Below are 16,821 nucleotides of genomic sequence, written 5' to 3' on the forward strand. Positions count from 1 at the left end.
CAGAGAAAAGGAGCGCTGTATAGAGAGAGGATGGAGAGGAAGTGCAGATATTGTGGCTGTGATTGTGTGTGCTTCAGTGTGTGAGAGGAAGTGGAGGTGATGGGGAGTTTGAGAAATGGAGGAAGCTCGTTTCCATGTTAATCGCTTCACAAGTGGCAAGTTCAGGAGAACCGCAAACCTAGGGGTCTCTAAGCAGCGGTTCTCACTGTGTTCTAAATCAATCGGCCAAGACTCGTTTGGGGTCTGACCTCAGAAGCTTTTCGTTTTGAATTGTCGTTCTGAGGCTGATGAAGATAGGAAATAAAATGGGAGCCTTATATCCACCTGTCAACATTGTGCCAAACACATCTACTACGGCAAACTGAACTTAACTTACGGGGAATAATCAACTCATTTAGAATTTGACGCCTGAGACACACATTATTCACAGTGTGTTACATCACATTACCTTTAAATTCAACTTTCAAATTAAAATACTATGAACGTGTCAGAAAAAAAGGTTGCCTTGGAAGCAGGTAGTGTCGCAGTCACACATCTCCAGAGGCCTGGAGGTTGTGGGTTCGATTCCCACTCCGGGTGACTGTCTGTGAGGAGTTGGTGTGTTCTCCCCGTGTCCGCGTGGGTTTCCTCCGGGTGCTCCGGTTTCCTCCCACAGTCCAAAAACACACGTTTGTAGGTGGATTGGCGCCTTGCGCCCAATGATAGGTAGACCCTGAACTGGATAAGTGGTTACAGATAATGAATGAATTAATTAATTAATGTATTTATCACAGCTCATAGCTCCTGGATCTCAGATCTTGGGTTCTATCCATGTCTCAAGTCCACAGAGTTTGGCTCATCTTCCTCTCACAGCCCACACATGTTGGTAGGTCAACTGACTGTTTGAAATTGCCCATAGGTATTAGTAGGTGAATATTAATAGGGCTTTTCTTAGCCTTTTTAAAAAACTGCTGTTGAACTGCCTGCTCAGTTAAAGGTATCAGTCTGTCTCAGTCTGATATCCTAGTCTTTCTCTCTCTCTCTCTCTCTCTCTTTCTCATTCTTTCTCTCTCTCTCTCTCATTCTTTCTCTCTCTCTCTCTCTCTCTCTCTCTCTCTCTCTCATTCTTTCTCTCTCTCTCTCTCATTCTCTCTCTCTCTCTCTCGGCAGAAGTTTTCTTAGGCAACGGGTTTCAAACATTGAAAAGCACAAACCAAATTGAGGATATTGCTCTATTCCTGCTCCATAGATGGGTAATATTGATTTTTGCTGTTTTGAATCACTGAAGGTGGAAATGTCTCCAAACTCTGAGATGGCTATCTGCATTACCAAGTGCTACAAAACTAAACAACTCGAGTTACAATGAGTTTTAGTGGTAATTCAAACAGTGAATAAAAACTTAGACAAGTTAAACAAACAACAGTCGTTTTTCCCTCTTCTCATACACACTATTCCACCTTAAAAGATGCAGAGCTTCTAAATGTAAACAACCACAGAGAACTGCATTTCCCCACAATCATAGATGTTCCCTTTAAGTGCACGTACTCCAAAAGTGTGTTTGGCATGTCGGCGAACGATCTGAACTGGGCTTAAGACTGGTGTGGTCATGTGATGAAAAGATTGCCAGCCAAAAGCATCTTGTCCAGCTCCAGTCTGATCAGCTCCCATCATAAATCAGCGTGGCTTCTCAATGTGATAGGGTCCAGTGAGCCGAAACGCTGGTTCAGTGCATTAACAGAACTGTGTGTTCATCTATCAGTGTGTGTGAGCTTCTCACATTCTCACACACACACACACATTCACACACTAATGGCATTAGGAATGCTAGAGAGGCGCTGAAATGAGGCGTGAGTGGGGCCATCATGGTGTGATGATAATCTTGCTGTGTTCAGAAGGAAGAAGAGCTGCCTGAGGATTGTCTCACACACACACACACACACAGGTCATTTTTATAGAATGTAACGCTGGCTCAGTGTAAACTGCCGGTCTGATATGAGAAAGAATGTACTGTTGGTTACTATAATCGTTTAGAACGTTGTATATTTTGCCTTATATGAAACTCAAACCTGTAAAAAAATCAATTAGAGTTGATCATCAGAGTATTTAATGCAGTTTTGGCTGTCTGTACATATGGAATTAATTAAAGGGGACATAATATGAAGAAATGACCTTTCTAGTGCATGTACACTTTAATTTGGAAATCTAGAGCCTTCCAACACACACTATGAAATAAAACAACCCAGTATGTTTTTTGTGGACTGTGTCAGAAAATATGGGATAAAACTAGTAGTTATTATTTTGTGCTGCTTTTTATGTACAGCGCAGACTTATTAGAATTGTCCTGATCACAGCGACCTGTGAACCTGTGTTTATGTGAGAACGAGTTTAAACTGAGCTAAATAAACACAATGAGCAGGAAGAAATGAGTACTGAGTTCAGTAACAAGAATGGAGAAGAAAGAGAACCATGCGAAAAGCAGAACCATATAATAATAATATTGTCATCATCGTTGCTTACATTCATTCATTATCTGTAAACGCTTATCCAGTTCAGGGTCGCGGTGGGTCCAGAGCCTACCTGGAATCATTGGGTGCAAAGCAGCAATACACCCTGGAGGGGGCGCCAGTCCTTCACAGGGATACACACACACACATTCACTCACACCTACGGACACTTTTGAGTCGCCAATCCACCTACCAACGTGTGTTTTTTGGACTGTGGGAGGAAACCGGAGCACCCGGAGGAAACCCACACAGACACAGGGAGAACACACCACACTCCTCACAGACAGTCACCCGGAGGAAACCCACACAGACACAGGGAGAACACACCACACTCCTCACAGACAGTCACCCGGAGGAAACCCACGCAGACACAGAGAGAACACACCACACTCCTCACAGACTGTCTCCCGGAGCAGGTGGGGGTGTTTGTGGGGGACACACTGCTGTATTTAATCCTTGTGGTATTTTGACCAAAACATTTCAAAGATGTTTCATTAAGATGCCAGGGAACCCCAGGATTCCATTACCCACCCTTTAATGAAAGACATTGCTGGTTCATGCAGATTCCGTTTGTGATTAAACAATAAACATAATTAAACAAATGCGGTTCTTATATTTAGGCAACCAGGATTTCGTGCTCTTTAGTATGTTGATGTGCACCATTGTCCAAACAGGCTTTCAGCTGTTTACACCCACTCTCTGTAATATCCATGAACAGCATTGCCCATAGGATGGGGTTTTCTGGAACAGCTGCACATGAGTTAAAATAACCCTGTTTAATTTAACGGTTACACAGTGGACCACTGGAGTGGTGTTTGTCTTCCAGAGCTATTTCACTATCATTGTCTTCTAACATCATAACCGGACCACGATAACATTCTTGTGGTTAAATGCCATTAATTTGGGGTAAACATTGTTTTCTCTGTTTTGTTTACGTTCAGAAGCTGGAACTGTATTTTTATTCACTGTTTGAATCACCACAGAATCTCATTTGTAGCTCGAGTTGTTTAGTTTTGTAACGATTTTGGTCTGTGTTTACTTTCATGCTGTTAGCCCTCTTCCGAATTTGTATATTTCCACCTTAAATAATCCTAATCATAAAACCTTATTTAATATTAACCACCTATGGAGCAGGAATAGAGGAAAATCCTCATCTCAGATCTTACTTTTCAATGTTTGGAGCTCTCTTCGTTGCCTAAAAAAATCCAGATGCTTTTTCTTTGCAGAGAGAGAGAGAAATATATACAGAGAGAAGGAAAGTGTTTTTTGATTTCAATCATGGACATTTTCTCTAAGTCCTAAAGCATGAAACGGCAGGAGGTGCTACTTATCGCCCCAGATCATCAACACATGAGCCGAGGGTCACAATGTTCACTGTCAAATGTTGACTGAGGAGTATATAGAGGAGTACAGACCCAATAGAGAACAGCCATCCCAGAATAGTAGAAACTGTTATGGCAAAAAAAAATAGTGTTCACAATCCCAATTAATTCCCTTTATTTCAGAGGACAATTTGGATGAGTAAGTGTCCAAAAACTTGTTTCCATATACAATAAATGCAGTGATGACTGTTACTCTATTTACTGGGATAATAAACTCCCCAACAAACTCTTCTAGCTTTCTGCTCTGTTTGTGCATGTTTAATTGAGATTTGGTCACCTACAGAGGTGTGTGTGTGTGTGTGTGTGTTGTGTGGTTTCTGGCTCCTCCAGCAGCGTCTATTAAGGGGCACAAGTCTCAGGGCTTGTTCTCCATCAGAATTAATCATTGGGGGGTTAATTTGAAGCTTAGACAAGTTGCTGTTAATTTAGTGCAGGGGGACACACTCCGTGGTGAAAAGCTGAGGCCCGTGCGGCCCCTGGGGGCCATTTATCTGTCAGCCAAGACGGCCGCCTTGATTACAATTTGCAAAAAAATTCATTAGAGTTAGGGCAATTGTCAGAGCTCTCTCTCTCTCTCTCTCTCTCTCTCTCTCTCTCTCTCTTTATTTCTAACTTATAACACATTTCTTTCAATAATGTCATTAGAGCACCCTTCTTCTTTCTCTGTCGCCCTCTGTCCCACTCTCTGTCTCTTGCCCTTTTCTATCCTTATCTGGCACCTTTCTCTCAGTTCATTCTCTACCCCTGCCTTTCTCTCTCGTTTTTTCTTCTTGCTGTCTCACTCTCCTCTATCTGTCTTCCTCCTCTCCCCTCTCTATCTCTCACCTTTTGTTTTCTCATCTAATACAGTTTGCCCCACCTCTCTCTCTCTCTTTCTCTCTCTCTCTCTCTCTCTCTCTCTCTTTCTCTCTCTCTCCTCTTGTAACATCTATTTCCATATTGTCATTACAGAACACAGTGTACATTTCAGATCTATTTACTGTGTGTGTGTGTGAGAGAGAGAGAGAGAGAGAAATTCTCTGGTTTATTGGGGACTTCTTGGGCGATGAATGACAAGGTTTTCGGTTTAATAAAAACGTGCTGTGGCTCTGAAAGACTCGAGGTCTGACCCCAGACCGTTCCCCACGGCTCTGAGCGCTAGGTTCGTGAACATTTGGTGAAAACGTACACGTTTCTGTTATTTTGGCCTTAGTTTTAAGGTCATTAGCACGACTCTGAATTTCAGAAAAATAAATCCTTCGTCGTAAGCGGCGGAGGTTAATACTTTCTAAATATCCGTTTATTATCAACTAGATTTCGGTGTTGGGGCGGCCATGTTTAACTCTTTAACGTGGCGGATTGAGGAGAAGTTTTAGAAAAACAGTGGTCTGTGTTACTCTAATAATACCAATTACCAGTTAATTCAAATTTTAATACCACCTTAAAACAAGAACAACAACAAACTCGTCGAACAGTAGCTGGGCAATGAAGCGGACAGAGGGGCACTGTGGGCTCTGCAGCAGAGACGAACATTTGACGGTTATCGATCAAAAGATTATTGTTAAAGTGACCGTTTGTGTAAAGAATGTTGATGTAATAATTATTAGCAGAAGGATTGTTGATATTGATTATTCATATATTTACAAATTATATAAATATTATCATATGAGTGACAAAATATATGATTATTATTTTCGAGGTTGTTATTCAGATTATTAAAACACTGTTATTGTTTATGTGTTTACTGAAAATGGTACTGACGCTGATGTTTGATTATGTGGTTATTGACAGAGAGATTATTGATTTATAGTAAAAGCTCTATAGACTACTAGCGATTATTGACAGAATGTTATTGATTTAGTGATAATAGGTTGATTAGGTGATTACTGACAGGAGGATTGTGGATTTAACGATTACTGATGCAGTCATTATTTTCTTATTATTTGTTATAGATATGATATTCTAGAGGTCAACTGTTTTTATCGGATGAAGCAAATTTAGGCCTAGAGTGTAAATTTCTTTCCCAGTATTTGGTCTCCACTGCCCTGACACCTCTGAGGCTTTTATAAAAAATAGTAGATTCGAGAAAGTATTTTAAATTAAATTGATTTTACTCTCCACTTTTTTCAATCTTACATCCCCTCCGTGTTTTCCGTTGATTTGCTGCTGTTTATTTGGACTTAAACTGCGATTTCTATAAAGCCGTCATAAATAAATTAATAAACTGAATTTAACTTAAATACAAATATATTAATTGACTGGATTGTTCATTCTTCAGGGAAAAAGGTTCATGATTACTATATTATAATGATAATGATGATTTTTGTTGTTTGAAATCATTGTTGTATCGTATTACAGTGACTGTTGTTTTTGTTGCTGATGGCTTATGGGTCTGTTGCAGCCATTTACAATGACAGTTGTTGTTATGTGTGTATTACAGCGTATTACAATGGTTGTTATAGCCTTGCTGTGTATTACACAGATTGCTGTTGTTTTGTGGGTCTACTGCCTTGTTGTTGTTGTTACTGCTAATGATTATATTTTAATTATCTATAGCCTCATCTGAAAAATCAGACTACGCTAAAATAATCAATAATTTATTTAATTCCAAACAGAATGAAGGAAGTTTTAATGAGTTCTTAAACTGTCACTTTCCCTGGACACGCCCCTAAACCGCTCCACGCGAACCAACGAGCGCGCGCGCGCACACACAAACACCTCACGTGAACGCGCACAGCATTTGCTTAACAGTATTGATTCTCGGGATCTCTAAAATACCTTCAAAATAATAAACAAGCGGACAAATCGTTCACAACTGCTTAAATTCCACCTTTAATCCACACAATAATCTTTAACCAGTAAAACCACCGAGTGTTAGCAACTGTTTCTCACAATAACAAATAAATTAGCAGCGCGCCCCTTCAACTCAAAGGGCGGGGAAAGAGTTAAATTAAAGAAACTGAAAGTGAATGAGGAATATTAATTATAACAAATATATAGTCCAGGAGGTTTTAAAAGACCCGGGGCGTCCGTTTAGTTGGTCCGTTTTGTCCGTTCAGTGGTCAGGGTGCTCAGACCGACCTCAAGTGCTCCCTCAGCAGAGCTCCAGATATAACTGTACACGTCACAATGTCTCCGGTGGCTCTGGAGCTTGTGTTGTTTTGGTCCTGAATCTGTTCGCGGAGTCCTCTCAGGATTTTTAACTTAGTTCTGTCAAATGTTTGGTCCATTTGTTTTTCAGGAACCTCCACAAGCGCAGATATCCACTGTGATGTGCAAACGTTTGGACACCCCTGGTCAATGAACACGTTTTGTTCATTTTCTGAATGAAAAATTATAACATGTTTATTTTTATCTGACTATTTTAGTGCATTTTTTTAAACTGAATTGTAATTTGTTTTATATTTTTATATTTTTTTTCAAACAGGTGTAAGTATTAATTGTGCCTTAAAGTGTGCAAAATTATGTTCTCGGTAGAGAAAATGTACTTATATTCATTTCCAAAATCAACAAAAACGTGATTCGACCAGAGGTGCCCCGGATTTGCACTCGACTGTACACACAGATTTGCAGAGAGTCTATAAAAGGACTTTTAATCGTGTGTATCAAGGCCTGGCCTGCTCGAGCTGCTGGTGCTGGCTGCGGATGGCGAAGCGGCTCACATGCACGGGGATGGGCACGACGATTTTGGGGTTGCGCGAGGGCTCCCCCGCCTTGGTGTTGACGTTGCCCGCCTTCACGCGCTTCCATTTTGCGCGCCGGTTCTGGAACCAGATCTTCACCTGCACCTCGCTGAGCTTGAGCGCGTGCGCGATCTGCGAGCGCTCCGTCAGGGACAAGTATTTCTTACAGTGGAACTCCTTCTCTAGCTCCAGCAGCTGCTCGCTCGTGAAAGCGGTTCTCCGCCGCCGGTTCTTCCCCGCGGAACCACCGCCGCCTCCCCCGCCCGCTCCTCCACCTCCACCCCCTGCCCCCCCTCCTCCCCGAGACCCGTCCTCCAGCGGTCCGCAGCCGTCACCCTCGTCCCGGTGTCCGCCGTGACCGCCGTTCTCGTCCGAGCTGTAGTCCAGGTCACTGTCCATGGAGTAACCGTCCTCTTTCCGGTGGCACTCGTCCTCTTTGGACTCGTCCTTGGTGTGACCTCGTACTGTAAACACAAAAGACGGGGATCCAAGTCAGGGGCCTTGTTTATAAAAAAAACTTTTATTTTCAAAGGCTGTGTCCAAAAGAGCATACCATCATAAGCTACTAGATAGTGTGTCAAATGTAGTACACAAGCTGACAAGAATTCATTACTTTAAGTTAGTTATTTTGATTTGGGACGCAGCCCGTTCACAACTTCCACACAGTCACGCCCATAGCACACTGCAGCTGCCATCCCTATGACACTGTAATCGTTTTCCTTTTGAACATTAAACACATTTTATAAATCACTTAAACAAATCTGTCTTGAAATGAAACCATATATGCGTTCATTCCCTCACAGGCTTTCTGTCTTTATTCGCATTTCACCAAAATTGGGCCAAATTGTTTGTAATTGGGTTTAAGGGGCGTTCAGTACAAGAAATTATAGATGAAAGAGATGATGATAAATTCTAGAGTTGTAGTCCCAAAAGGCTTTGTTATGATAATGATAATGTTTAGTGACACCAATCATTTTTAACGCTCTATTTCAGCAAATATAGGCATCAGCGAAGTTAAACGGCCTCATTTTAAGAAATCTGGAGAGTTGTGAACATACCTTTACATGTACAGTATTTACAAATATATTATACTTAGAGTAAATACGTCATCATTTCTGCAAGTGGACAGTGTTGTTATTGTCGTCAGTACATGAGTGTATGTGACTACTAATATATAGGAAAATACTTTGAATTGACATATTAGAATTTTCTTTTAATGAATTAATAAATAGACATTCTGCCCCTTTTGTGTATTCTGGCTTTTAACAAAAACTGTTCTAAAGCATCAAAAAGTTTCATGAATAGTGTAAACATTTTGCTGCTACCTGCATTAAATGTTTCTTTAGGCTTTTGGCATCACATTTTTTCATTTTCCTTTTTCAGTGTAGGAAGCAAAATCCCATGTTCTGAATCAAAGTTTATGTTTTAAAGGAAAGAAAAAAAATCAGAAACTGGGATTCTTCCTGACACGACTCTGCATTAATTAAAAGCATAAACGTCATACACAGACAGTCCGAATGTGAAGTGTGAGGAAAGGAATGAAAATGAACACTGTGGGCTCCACCTGTGAAAAAAAGTCCCAATGGAGCTAGTTTTTTTAATGTAGGTTTTTAGTTAAAACTTTTTATAGTGTAACGTGTGTACGTTCAAATTCTGTCAACAATGTACTAACAGATGAAAAAACAAATACAAAAATAAAATAATAAAGAAATACAATAGAATTAAAGATGTATTAAATGTTATTTTTATATTGTTTTGGAACTTAATTCAAATCGAATCAAATTTTGAAGTGCTTACTTCATGGACGCAGTTAGGCAGTGTGTTTAATTCCCCCTATAGCAACTTTTTCAAACCAAAAACAGAAAAATCTGATTTAGGGTTACAGTTAGAGCTAGGTTCAGGACAAGAGTACGGCTATAGGGTTAGATTTAAGTTGGGGTTAGAAGGAAGTTTAGTGTTCGAGTCAATGTTAAGTTTAATTTTACTTCACACAAGAAAAACAGACTGATTTAATACAAACTTAGTTAAATGCAGGTTAGGCCTCTAAAGTGTGCTAAATCAATTATCATATTCATTCTAATTCGCTGGGAATTTTACTGGAATTCACTTGACAGTTGCCCCATGACATTACACAATACACCTCAAAATGGTGCATCCTCAAATAAGCACGTTGCTATACTCTTTTATTCAATGTGTTTTATTGTAAGCGTACGACACTGAAGTGAGTTTAGAACTTTAGACAGATTACAACACTACAGTTCAGCAGCCATATGTCCTCTAAAACCCTGGGAGCATTTTACACACATCAGTGAAAACACGTATTTAACGTGTAATATCGGCTTGCTATTTGATGAACGTCATATTACTAGATTTTTATTTACTAGTAATATATAGAGTACATGAAAGCTCTCTAGGGAAGGAACCTGTCCTCTCTGCTAGTCAAAGGAAAAAGACGCTATTTAAATCGCGAATGTTCGGGGTAACTTTTGCCTTGTTTTCTCTAGCACATTTCCCAGTGTTTCTGAGTGTTTACATTAAAAATGTGATATTTCAGAATGATATAAATATCATTTTCGTCTTTTTACAAGTCAGTAACTAACGTTACTTGCTTTAAAAGCACGAGAGATATTTGTTTACTTGTTACATCCCTCATTTTCTATCAAGTCACTCATAGCCTTAGCAAACGGCTTCTATAGCAGAAAAGCGGTTTAACGGTTGTCATGGTTCCTTATATACGCAAGGTGTTTGAATAACGTTGGCTTGTTAAGGATGTAGTGTTCGAAATGAGCTATGAGGGTAATTTCTGAATACGGTTACAGTTTTAAGAGTCAATCCGTTATAAATAACGGCGTTTCTTTTTTTCAGTTCCCTCTGAGAATTAGACAGTCTGGTAACCGTCATGAAACACCCGTCGCAAAATAAAAAAAAATATTATATAAAGTGTTTAAATGTATGCTACCATAATAATAAATGCATATGGATAGGCGGATTTGTATTTGAGTCATTTTAACGCGGACATTATGATTAATATATTACGTTTGACTCTTACATTTTAGACTCTGATATTTAGTGTTTTCTGTTTAATTTCCTGGAATTGTTTGTGTGCTCCTCTGTGACACCACGAACTTAGGAGGATTGTTATTTTTATCCAAGAGGGCACAACAAATTGAGAAGACTAGGGTAGTTACAAATTGGATTTCTGAAGAACTGAAGTTCTCGTAGTTGTTTTGGGTTTTTAACTTCTACTTTTATTCAAATGACTTTGGCTTGTTTACTCTTATTCTATCCAGGTCACAATGCAGTAACTCGATCAGGGATTTGTTACTCCACACCTGTGCCTTGTTTCGCACTGAGTTGTGTTTAAACAGCGACGAAAATTATTGCTCAAACCGTGTATCTCTCCGTAAATAAAAGCAGAAAACCCCTAAAAGGTGACTATAAAGTAGAAAGCGAGTGCCTCGCCTTGTTTACTTTGGGGTCACGTTCCTCTGTTGGTTTATATTTCTCTCAGTGTTTATTTAAATGTAAAGGATGTGGATGTAAGCGTGGTGCTGTTTCTTCATATTTTAGTTTTAACTGCTTCACGTTTACTGGTGCGCAGCAGTTTGGCTGCAGGCTCTTGCTCGAGGCCTTTACGATTAGTGACTTTCGTGCCACAGCAGTTCCCTCAGCCTCCACTCCTACGGCTTCAGCATTGTTATCATCAAATATTTAGGGGACCGCTTTTTCTCTTTGGCGTCACATCTCAGAATGAAATAACTCGGGGGATGTGATTTATTTCTGTGTAAAACGTTACATGAGAGGCACAGTTTATCACTACTGCAGTAGGAGGAGCTTTCTACAAGGGTAAGAAAAAATAACTGGCCGACGTAATATTAACGTTTATTTAAAAATATGGGTTTCGTTTAAAACGCTGAAAAGGTATTTTTCATTTGGTAGTTCTAAAAAAGTATTTTATATGATAAACATTGTGAGTAGAAAAGTACTTCTGTTGTACGACATTGTTCACTCTGAAAGTTTTCAGACTCATTCTAAGTGAAATGTTTTTATGAATGAAGGCTGAACCCTATTTGAGGGGGGGCACAAACAAACAAGAAATTCTCCGTATTTTGCTTCTTAGAAGAAAGCATTCGTATTGAACAGTGAATACTCAGAAAAGGGTTTGAATGTAGGCTATAACTTGATCTTTGGTTATGGCTCTCCTCTAGATGTTGGGTTCACCTGGTGTACCAATCTTTGATAAATCATTCTGTCATTTGCAGACACGTGAAACCCTCTGGCTAAATGACAGTTGTTAATGTTATACGTGAAAACAACTAAACTCCTCCTCAGAAAATAACCTTAAAGTTAACAGTTACTGGATTTTTTTCTGTATTTGGAGAAACATGTGAGAAACAAATCTACAATAAATACGCAGTCTGTAATTTGACCAGGTGTCTTCAAACTTTTGCAAAAACTTTACGCATCTCTATCTCAATTGCTCTAAAACTGACCTGCGGCGCAGTGTCCGGCCTCGTCGTGGAAGGTCAGCGGCAGCAGGGCAGTGGTCTCCTTCCCCGCGAAACTCTTGGGGTCGTCGCCGTGCGCGCGCGCCTCCTGCGCCGTGTCGAAGGCCACGTGCAGCGCCTGCTGTCCGCCCCCGAGCCTGCGGGCGGCGTCGCGGTGCTGCTGCGGAGCTGCGGGGAAGCCTCCCGGCGCCGCGGCCATCAGCGCGAGCCCCGAGCACACGGAGCTCGGCAACAGCGGCGGGGCGGCCACGGGGGGCGGCGGCGGCGGGGGAGGAGCCACGGGCGGCGGAGGCAGCAGCACGGAGCGGTAGGGCACGAACATGGGGTAACCCGCGTAGAGCAGCGGCCCGGGGCTCGGTGTCGGCGGAGCCCCGATCAGAGAGTCGATACTGAAGGCGGCGGAGCGCTGCATCATGACGAAGGACGAAGGACCGAAGGCCGCGCTCATAAAGCTCGTGCACGTGCGCGGAGTGTGGAGCGCGCTCCTCGCCCAACGGCGGACACGTCACGACAACAACAACAACAACAACAACAACAAGAAACTTTCAGCGACTCCTTCTTAAACTTTAACAAAAAGCAGACATCTGTAAACAGCTTTATATACTGCACACACGACTTGGAGTGAACATCCGAACCTCATTTCAAACCTCTGCAAGCACTTCAAACGTCCATATGGAAAAACGTGGCGGTTTATAGGTGATTTATTCGCTGTGAGGCTGTTAGTTTAATTCTACACTAAAGCAGGACAAAACAATTTGCGAAAAGAATAAAGAAAATCAATGCTATAGTTGCTCTAAATCCATAGACGTACATCTCTATGGCTTTAAATATAAATGCAGCAGCTTATGCGCGCTCCCGTGTCCAGTGTCCTGCGCGTCAGACAGCTCGCTGTAATCCTGCGTCCGCGTTCCCGAGTCCTCGACTGTGAACCCGCATGCCAGAGCCAAGCGCGTGTGCGTGCCGTCCGCGGAAACCCGGGAGTGATTTAAGCGCGAGGTGTTCTCTCTCTCTCTCTCTCTCTCTCTCTCTCTCTGTCTGTCTCTCTCTCTCTCCCGCTTTCTCTCTTTAAGTGGCGTGCGCGCGCACTCTTCTCTACCCGCGTCACAGTCGCCGGACTGGCCTGTTTGATTCGCGCTCCCTTGGTTTAAGCGCGTGCGGGGAACACGCCCACAAGAGCGAGATCGTTTTTATTGGCCGCGCGGAAACGCGTTGCCTTGGAGATGCCTTGACGCGTTAAGGCGCGCGCAAGCACTGGCTGCTGTGTTTGATACACAGGGGAGCGCACAGGCTAATCTCACCCCAGGCAAACCTAAGCTATCCGTTTAGCACTCAGTTGGCCTCTAATATAAGGGATGTCACCTGTTTCTAATACATCATTTCAAATGGTTTACATCCCTCTCTCTTCATCAAAGTTACATAATCAGAATTTTCCAAGAAAGAAAACCTCTAATGCCTTGAATCTACACCCTCGCCCTAATTCAGTATGTGCAGATCGGAATATGCTATTAATCCCCGTCTCTCTATCAATTAGCCCTTGTCTGCTCGCCTGCAGCTCAAAAGACCCACCCCAGAATTTGATGGTACTGGTGCTTTAGGTTTATGACGTGTAAAACCCTGGCTGTCTGTATTTGCCCTTTGAGACTGTATTTAAAACACAGCTTCAAAGGGGAAATGAGCAGCCATTTTGTTGACATTATTTAATTTAAAAAAATGTCTAATAAATATACAGCGTTAGACTCAATGTTTTTAATTTGTCATCAATATAACAAACATCCCCAAGTTGTTTACAATAGACAGAATATAATATCTTTAACATAATATCAACTAAACGGACCCCAGTAGTAAAAAGTTACGTTCCTCTGTGCCGCAGCAAATATGTTTTATTACACAAAATCAACGTATGTGCACCTCATACTAAGAGAAGTTAGAGTAGCATCCTAGCAGCTCAGCTAAGAGTGTTATTTAAGAGTGTTGCATCTACACTACTGCGGTGTTGTACATATGTACTCGGACTGTACTAGAAAATGCCAGAACCCTCAAAGAGTGCCCTATATAGTGAATAGGGCACTCTCTTGGACAAATCTGTAGCTTAAGCTTCACCCACAACAATAATTTGCATGGGTGACTTTAAATTTGAAGTAGTTTAATAGGTCTGTGTTGTTTATTTTAAAGATGGCGTCACAACACATACATATTACACTACTTCAAATTTATAGTCTCACGTTTGTAACGTTTTCGATTATAGACTACGTTTCTTTTGGAGAAACGCTGTGTTAATGTTGTGGAGCTTGAAATGCTCTTCATTTTTCTAACTTCCATATGGATTTACAGGGAAAATTCAGGAATAGTATTTTTCTTAAGAGGAACGTAGTGAAATGAAGGTGAACGTCCGGAATTCACTGCAAAATACAATAACACTGTAATAAAAACAGTAAGTAAAAAATAATATGGGTGTTTAATTATATCTTTAAATCCGTAATTAAATCGTCATCATATTAATTTTCCTGTATTTTGTATTAATATGATTTCAAAAAGAATATGATTTTAAAATCAAGCTTCTTATTGATTAATCTAGTGACCCCAAAACACACACACACACACACTCACACACACACACACACACACACACACACACACACACACACACAAACCAAGGTCATTTCCTTAAGTTTCAGTCATATCTGTTAAATATTTCAGTTCCAAGAACGCTTCTGGTTATTAACAAAGAACCACCGCGAAAATTTAATGCACTTTTTAAGACTCTGCAAAAATGCATTGTGGTGGGTTCACTGACCTGTGTTTATAATAGTAAGTGTTCCCTAAACAGCTCATGAATAAATCATTTCACAGTCTCCATAGGCTTGGTGTGTGTGCGTAGCAGCAGCAGGAGATAGGCTTGATTTGAGATGTGTTGTTGCCCCCCTCCCCGACACTATGTCATCTCCTCATGCCACTCCTGTCAGCACTCACGCGCTCTCAGTGAATCAGCTGCCCCCATTCATCTCCTTTAGCACACACACACACACACACACTCAGTCTGCTCAGCACACGGCAGCGTTCTGTGACAACACACGCACGCATGCGCACGCACACATTCTGGCAGTATTTATTTATTTATTTGTATTTGAATGTTACTTACATTTAAAACTCAGAACTAAAATAACAGAATCTCTGGGTACTTAAAAATAGGAAACATGGTGAAGACATCATAGATGAGCAGAGTTAATTAAAGGTGAATAGCATTCTCTAATTGAGCGCCCCTTTAATTTCCTTAATATTATATAGCATAGCTGATTCATCAACTCCGTTTGTTTCAAGAATAAAATATATGAGCATATAACCTAGTGTACTGAGTATAAATTGCTAAATTGCAGCCCTGGGTCTGATGTGCCCAGTACACTTGTCCTGAGTAGGTTTTTTTCCTGAAGAGGTAAACTCAGCACTGGCTTGTGTAGCCCTGTAGATTTATTATGTATGTGATATGTATTTGATGGTTTGCCGGGGCTAGGTGGGCGAGATCATTAAAAACCATGTCGGGCCCTTTTTTTTTGGTACACGCTCTAAATTATTCTTAATCTATGGGGACCTTCTCAGCGCCCACCCTAAAGCCATGACCTCTGCTCTGCGCCCCATTCCAAATCAAGGACGACCCCCCATAACAGCCCACCCCCCCTCTTCAATCCACAGGGTCACAGGGACACTGTCTCGTTAAAGGCAGGCTGAGCCGCAACTGCAATGCAGACATTAAATAGCAGTATTTTTCAATTAGCGCTGACAAATTCAATCAAAATTCCATAGATTAGGATGAAATGAGGCATGGGTCATTTACAAGGGGATTTAATTGCACAGCCATTAGACAAATAGTACAGCAGTCACTGTCTCATTATCAATCATGTGGAGGCATCAATAGAAAAGGGGAGTGGGGGGTGTGTGTGTGTGTGTGTGAGAGAGAGAGAGAGAGAGAGATGGTGGAGGGGGTTACTCACCCTCTAATGTGCTGCTGTACTAGCAGCACTGGGGAACAGCTAATAAATACTCTCTTTTTTGTACTTATAAATTATCCAGTTTAATTAACAACATGGATTATGATTGGAATATGATTTAATTAAACCTTTCCTGCATGCTGGTGTGTGGGATCATCCATTATGTGCAGGGAGAGGGGGAGTGTTACCGCAGGCTAAATTAAGCAAGGCCCAAGAGACACTCACTGACTGCCCTTATGAAGCGTCAGGGACAATAACGTGCAACAGTAGCAGGGCAGCAGTTGTGGAATTTCAATGTTTCAGATTACACAGATGTGTATAATATAGTTTTATCAGTGGATCCTTAAGAGGGACGTGTTGCCAAGTCTAATATCACGGAGGTCTCTTTGTAGCGTTTGATGCTATTCATGATAACAGATTCTGAAGTGTTCTGTTGCTGTTACTGAACAATTTTGCAAAGTAAAGACAAGAGGCAAAGCTTTGCAAAGCTTTCAAAAACACCCCATTTTTTTTTGTTAATTTCTTCCCCCATAAAAGTAGTTGCAGTAGTTTACAGTGTAAACAAAGCTAAACAAAATGCTATGCTACAATATAACACACTGCACTAATAAATAAGACTGGCACCCTTACTACATACTCCAGCAAGCTTTGCTATGTGTGGTAAATTAGTTGTTTGGGAAGTATTAACCTACACAGCTAAAGGCTAACTAAGCTAGTGAAGCTTTGATGGCTCTTTCTTAATCACAGAGTGTGTGACAGGGGTGATGTTTAAAAAGCAGCCAGAATTTTCCCCAGTTTTTCAC

General features: G+C 41.2%; 1 protein-coding gene across 2 annotated transcripts; it reads right to left on the reverse strand.

Annotated features, from left to right (window-relative positions):
• Positions 1-6,737: 6,737 nt before the first annotated feature.
• Positions 6,738-14,966, reverse strand: gbx2 (gastrulation brain homeobox 2). 2 transcript variants are annotated; one of them, XM_066666289.1, is made up of 3 exons: positions 14,830-14,966; positions 12,021-12,517; positions 6,738-7,991 (listed from the first exon to the last, which is right to left on the reverse strand). In XM_066666289.1, the coding sequence occupies exons 1-3, from the start codon at positions 14,865-14,867 to the stop codon at positions 7,450-7,452; spliced, it is 1,077 nt and encodes a 358-aa protein (XP_066522386.1). In that variant the 5' UTR covers positions 14,868-14,966; the 3' UTR covers positions 6,738-7,449. The 2 variants fall into 2 exon arrangements, with proteins under 2 accessions (XP_066522386.1, XP_066522387.1); XM_066666290.1 differs by lacking the exon at positions 14,830-14,966 and having other exon boundaries at positions 12,021-12,997.
• Positions 14,967-16,821: the final 1,855 nt, after the last annotated feature.

This window comes from Hoplias malabaricus, chromosome 3 (assembly GCF_029633855.1).
Source record: "Hoplias malabaricus isolate fHopMal1 chromosome 3, fHopMal1.hap1, whole genome shotgun sequence".
Lineage (NCBI taxonomy): Eukaryota > Metazoa > Chordata > Actinopteri > Characiformes > Erythrinidae > Hoplias > Hoplias malabaricus.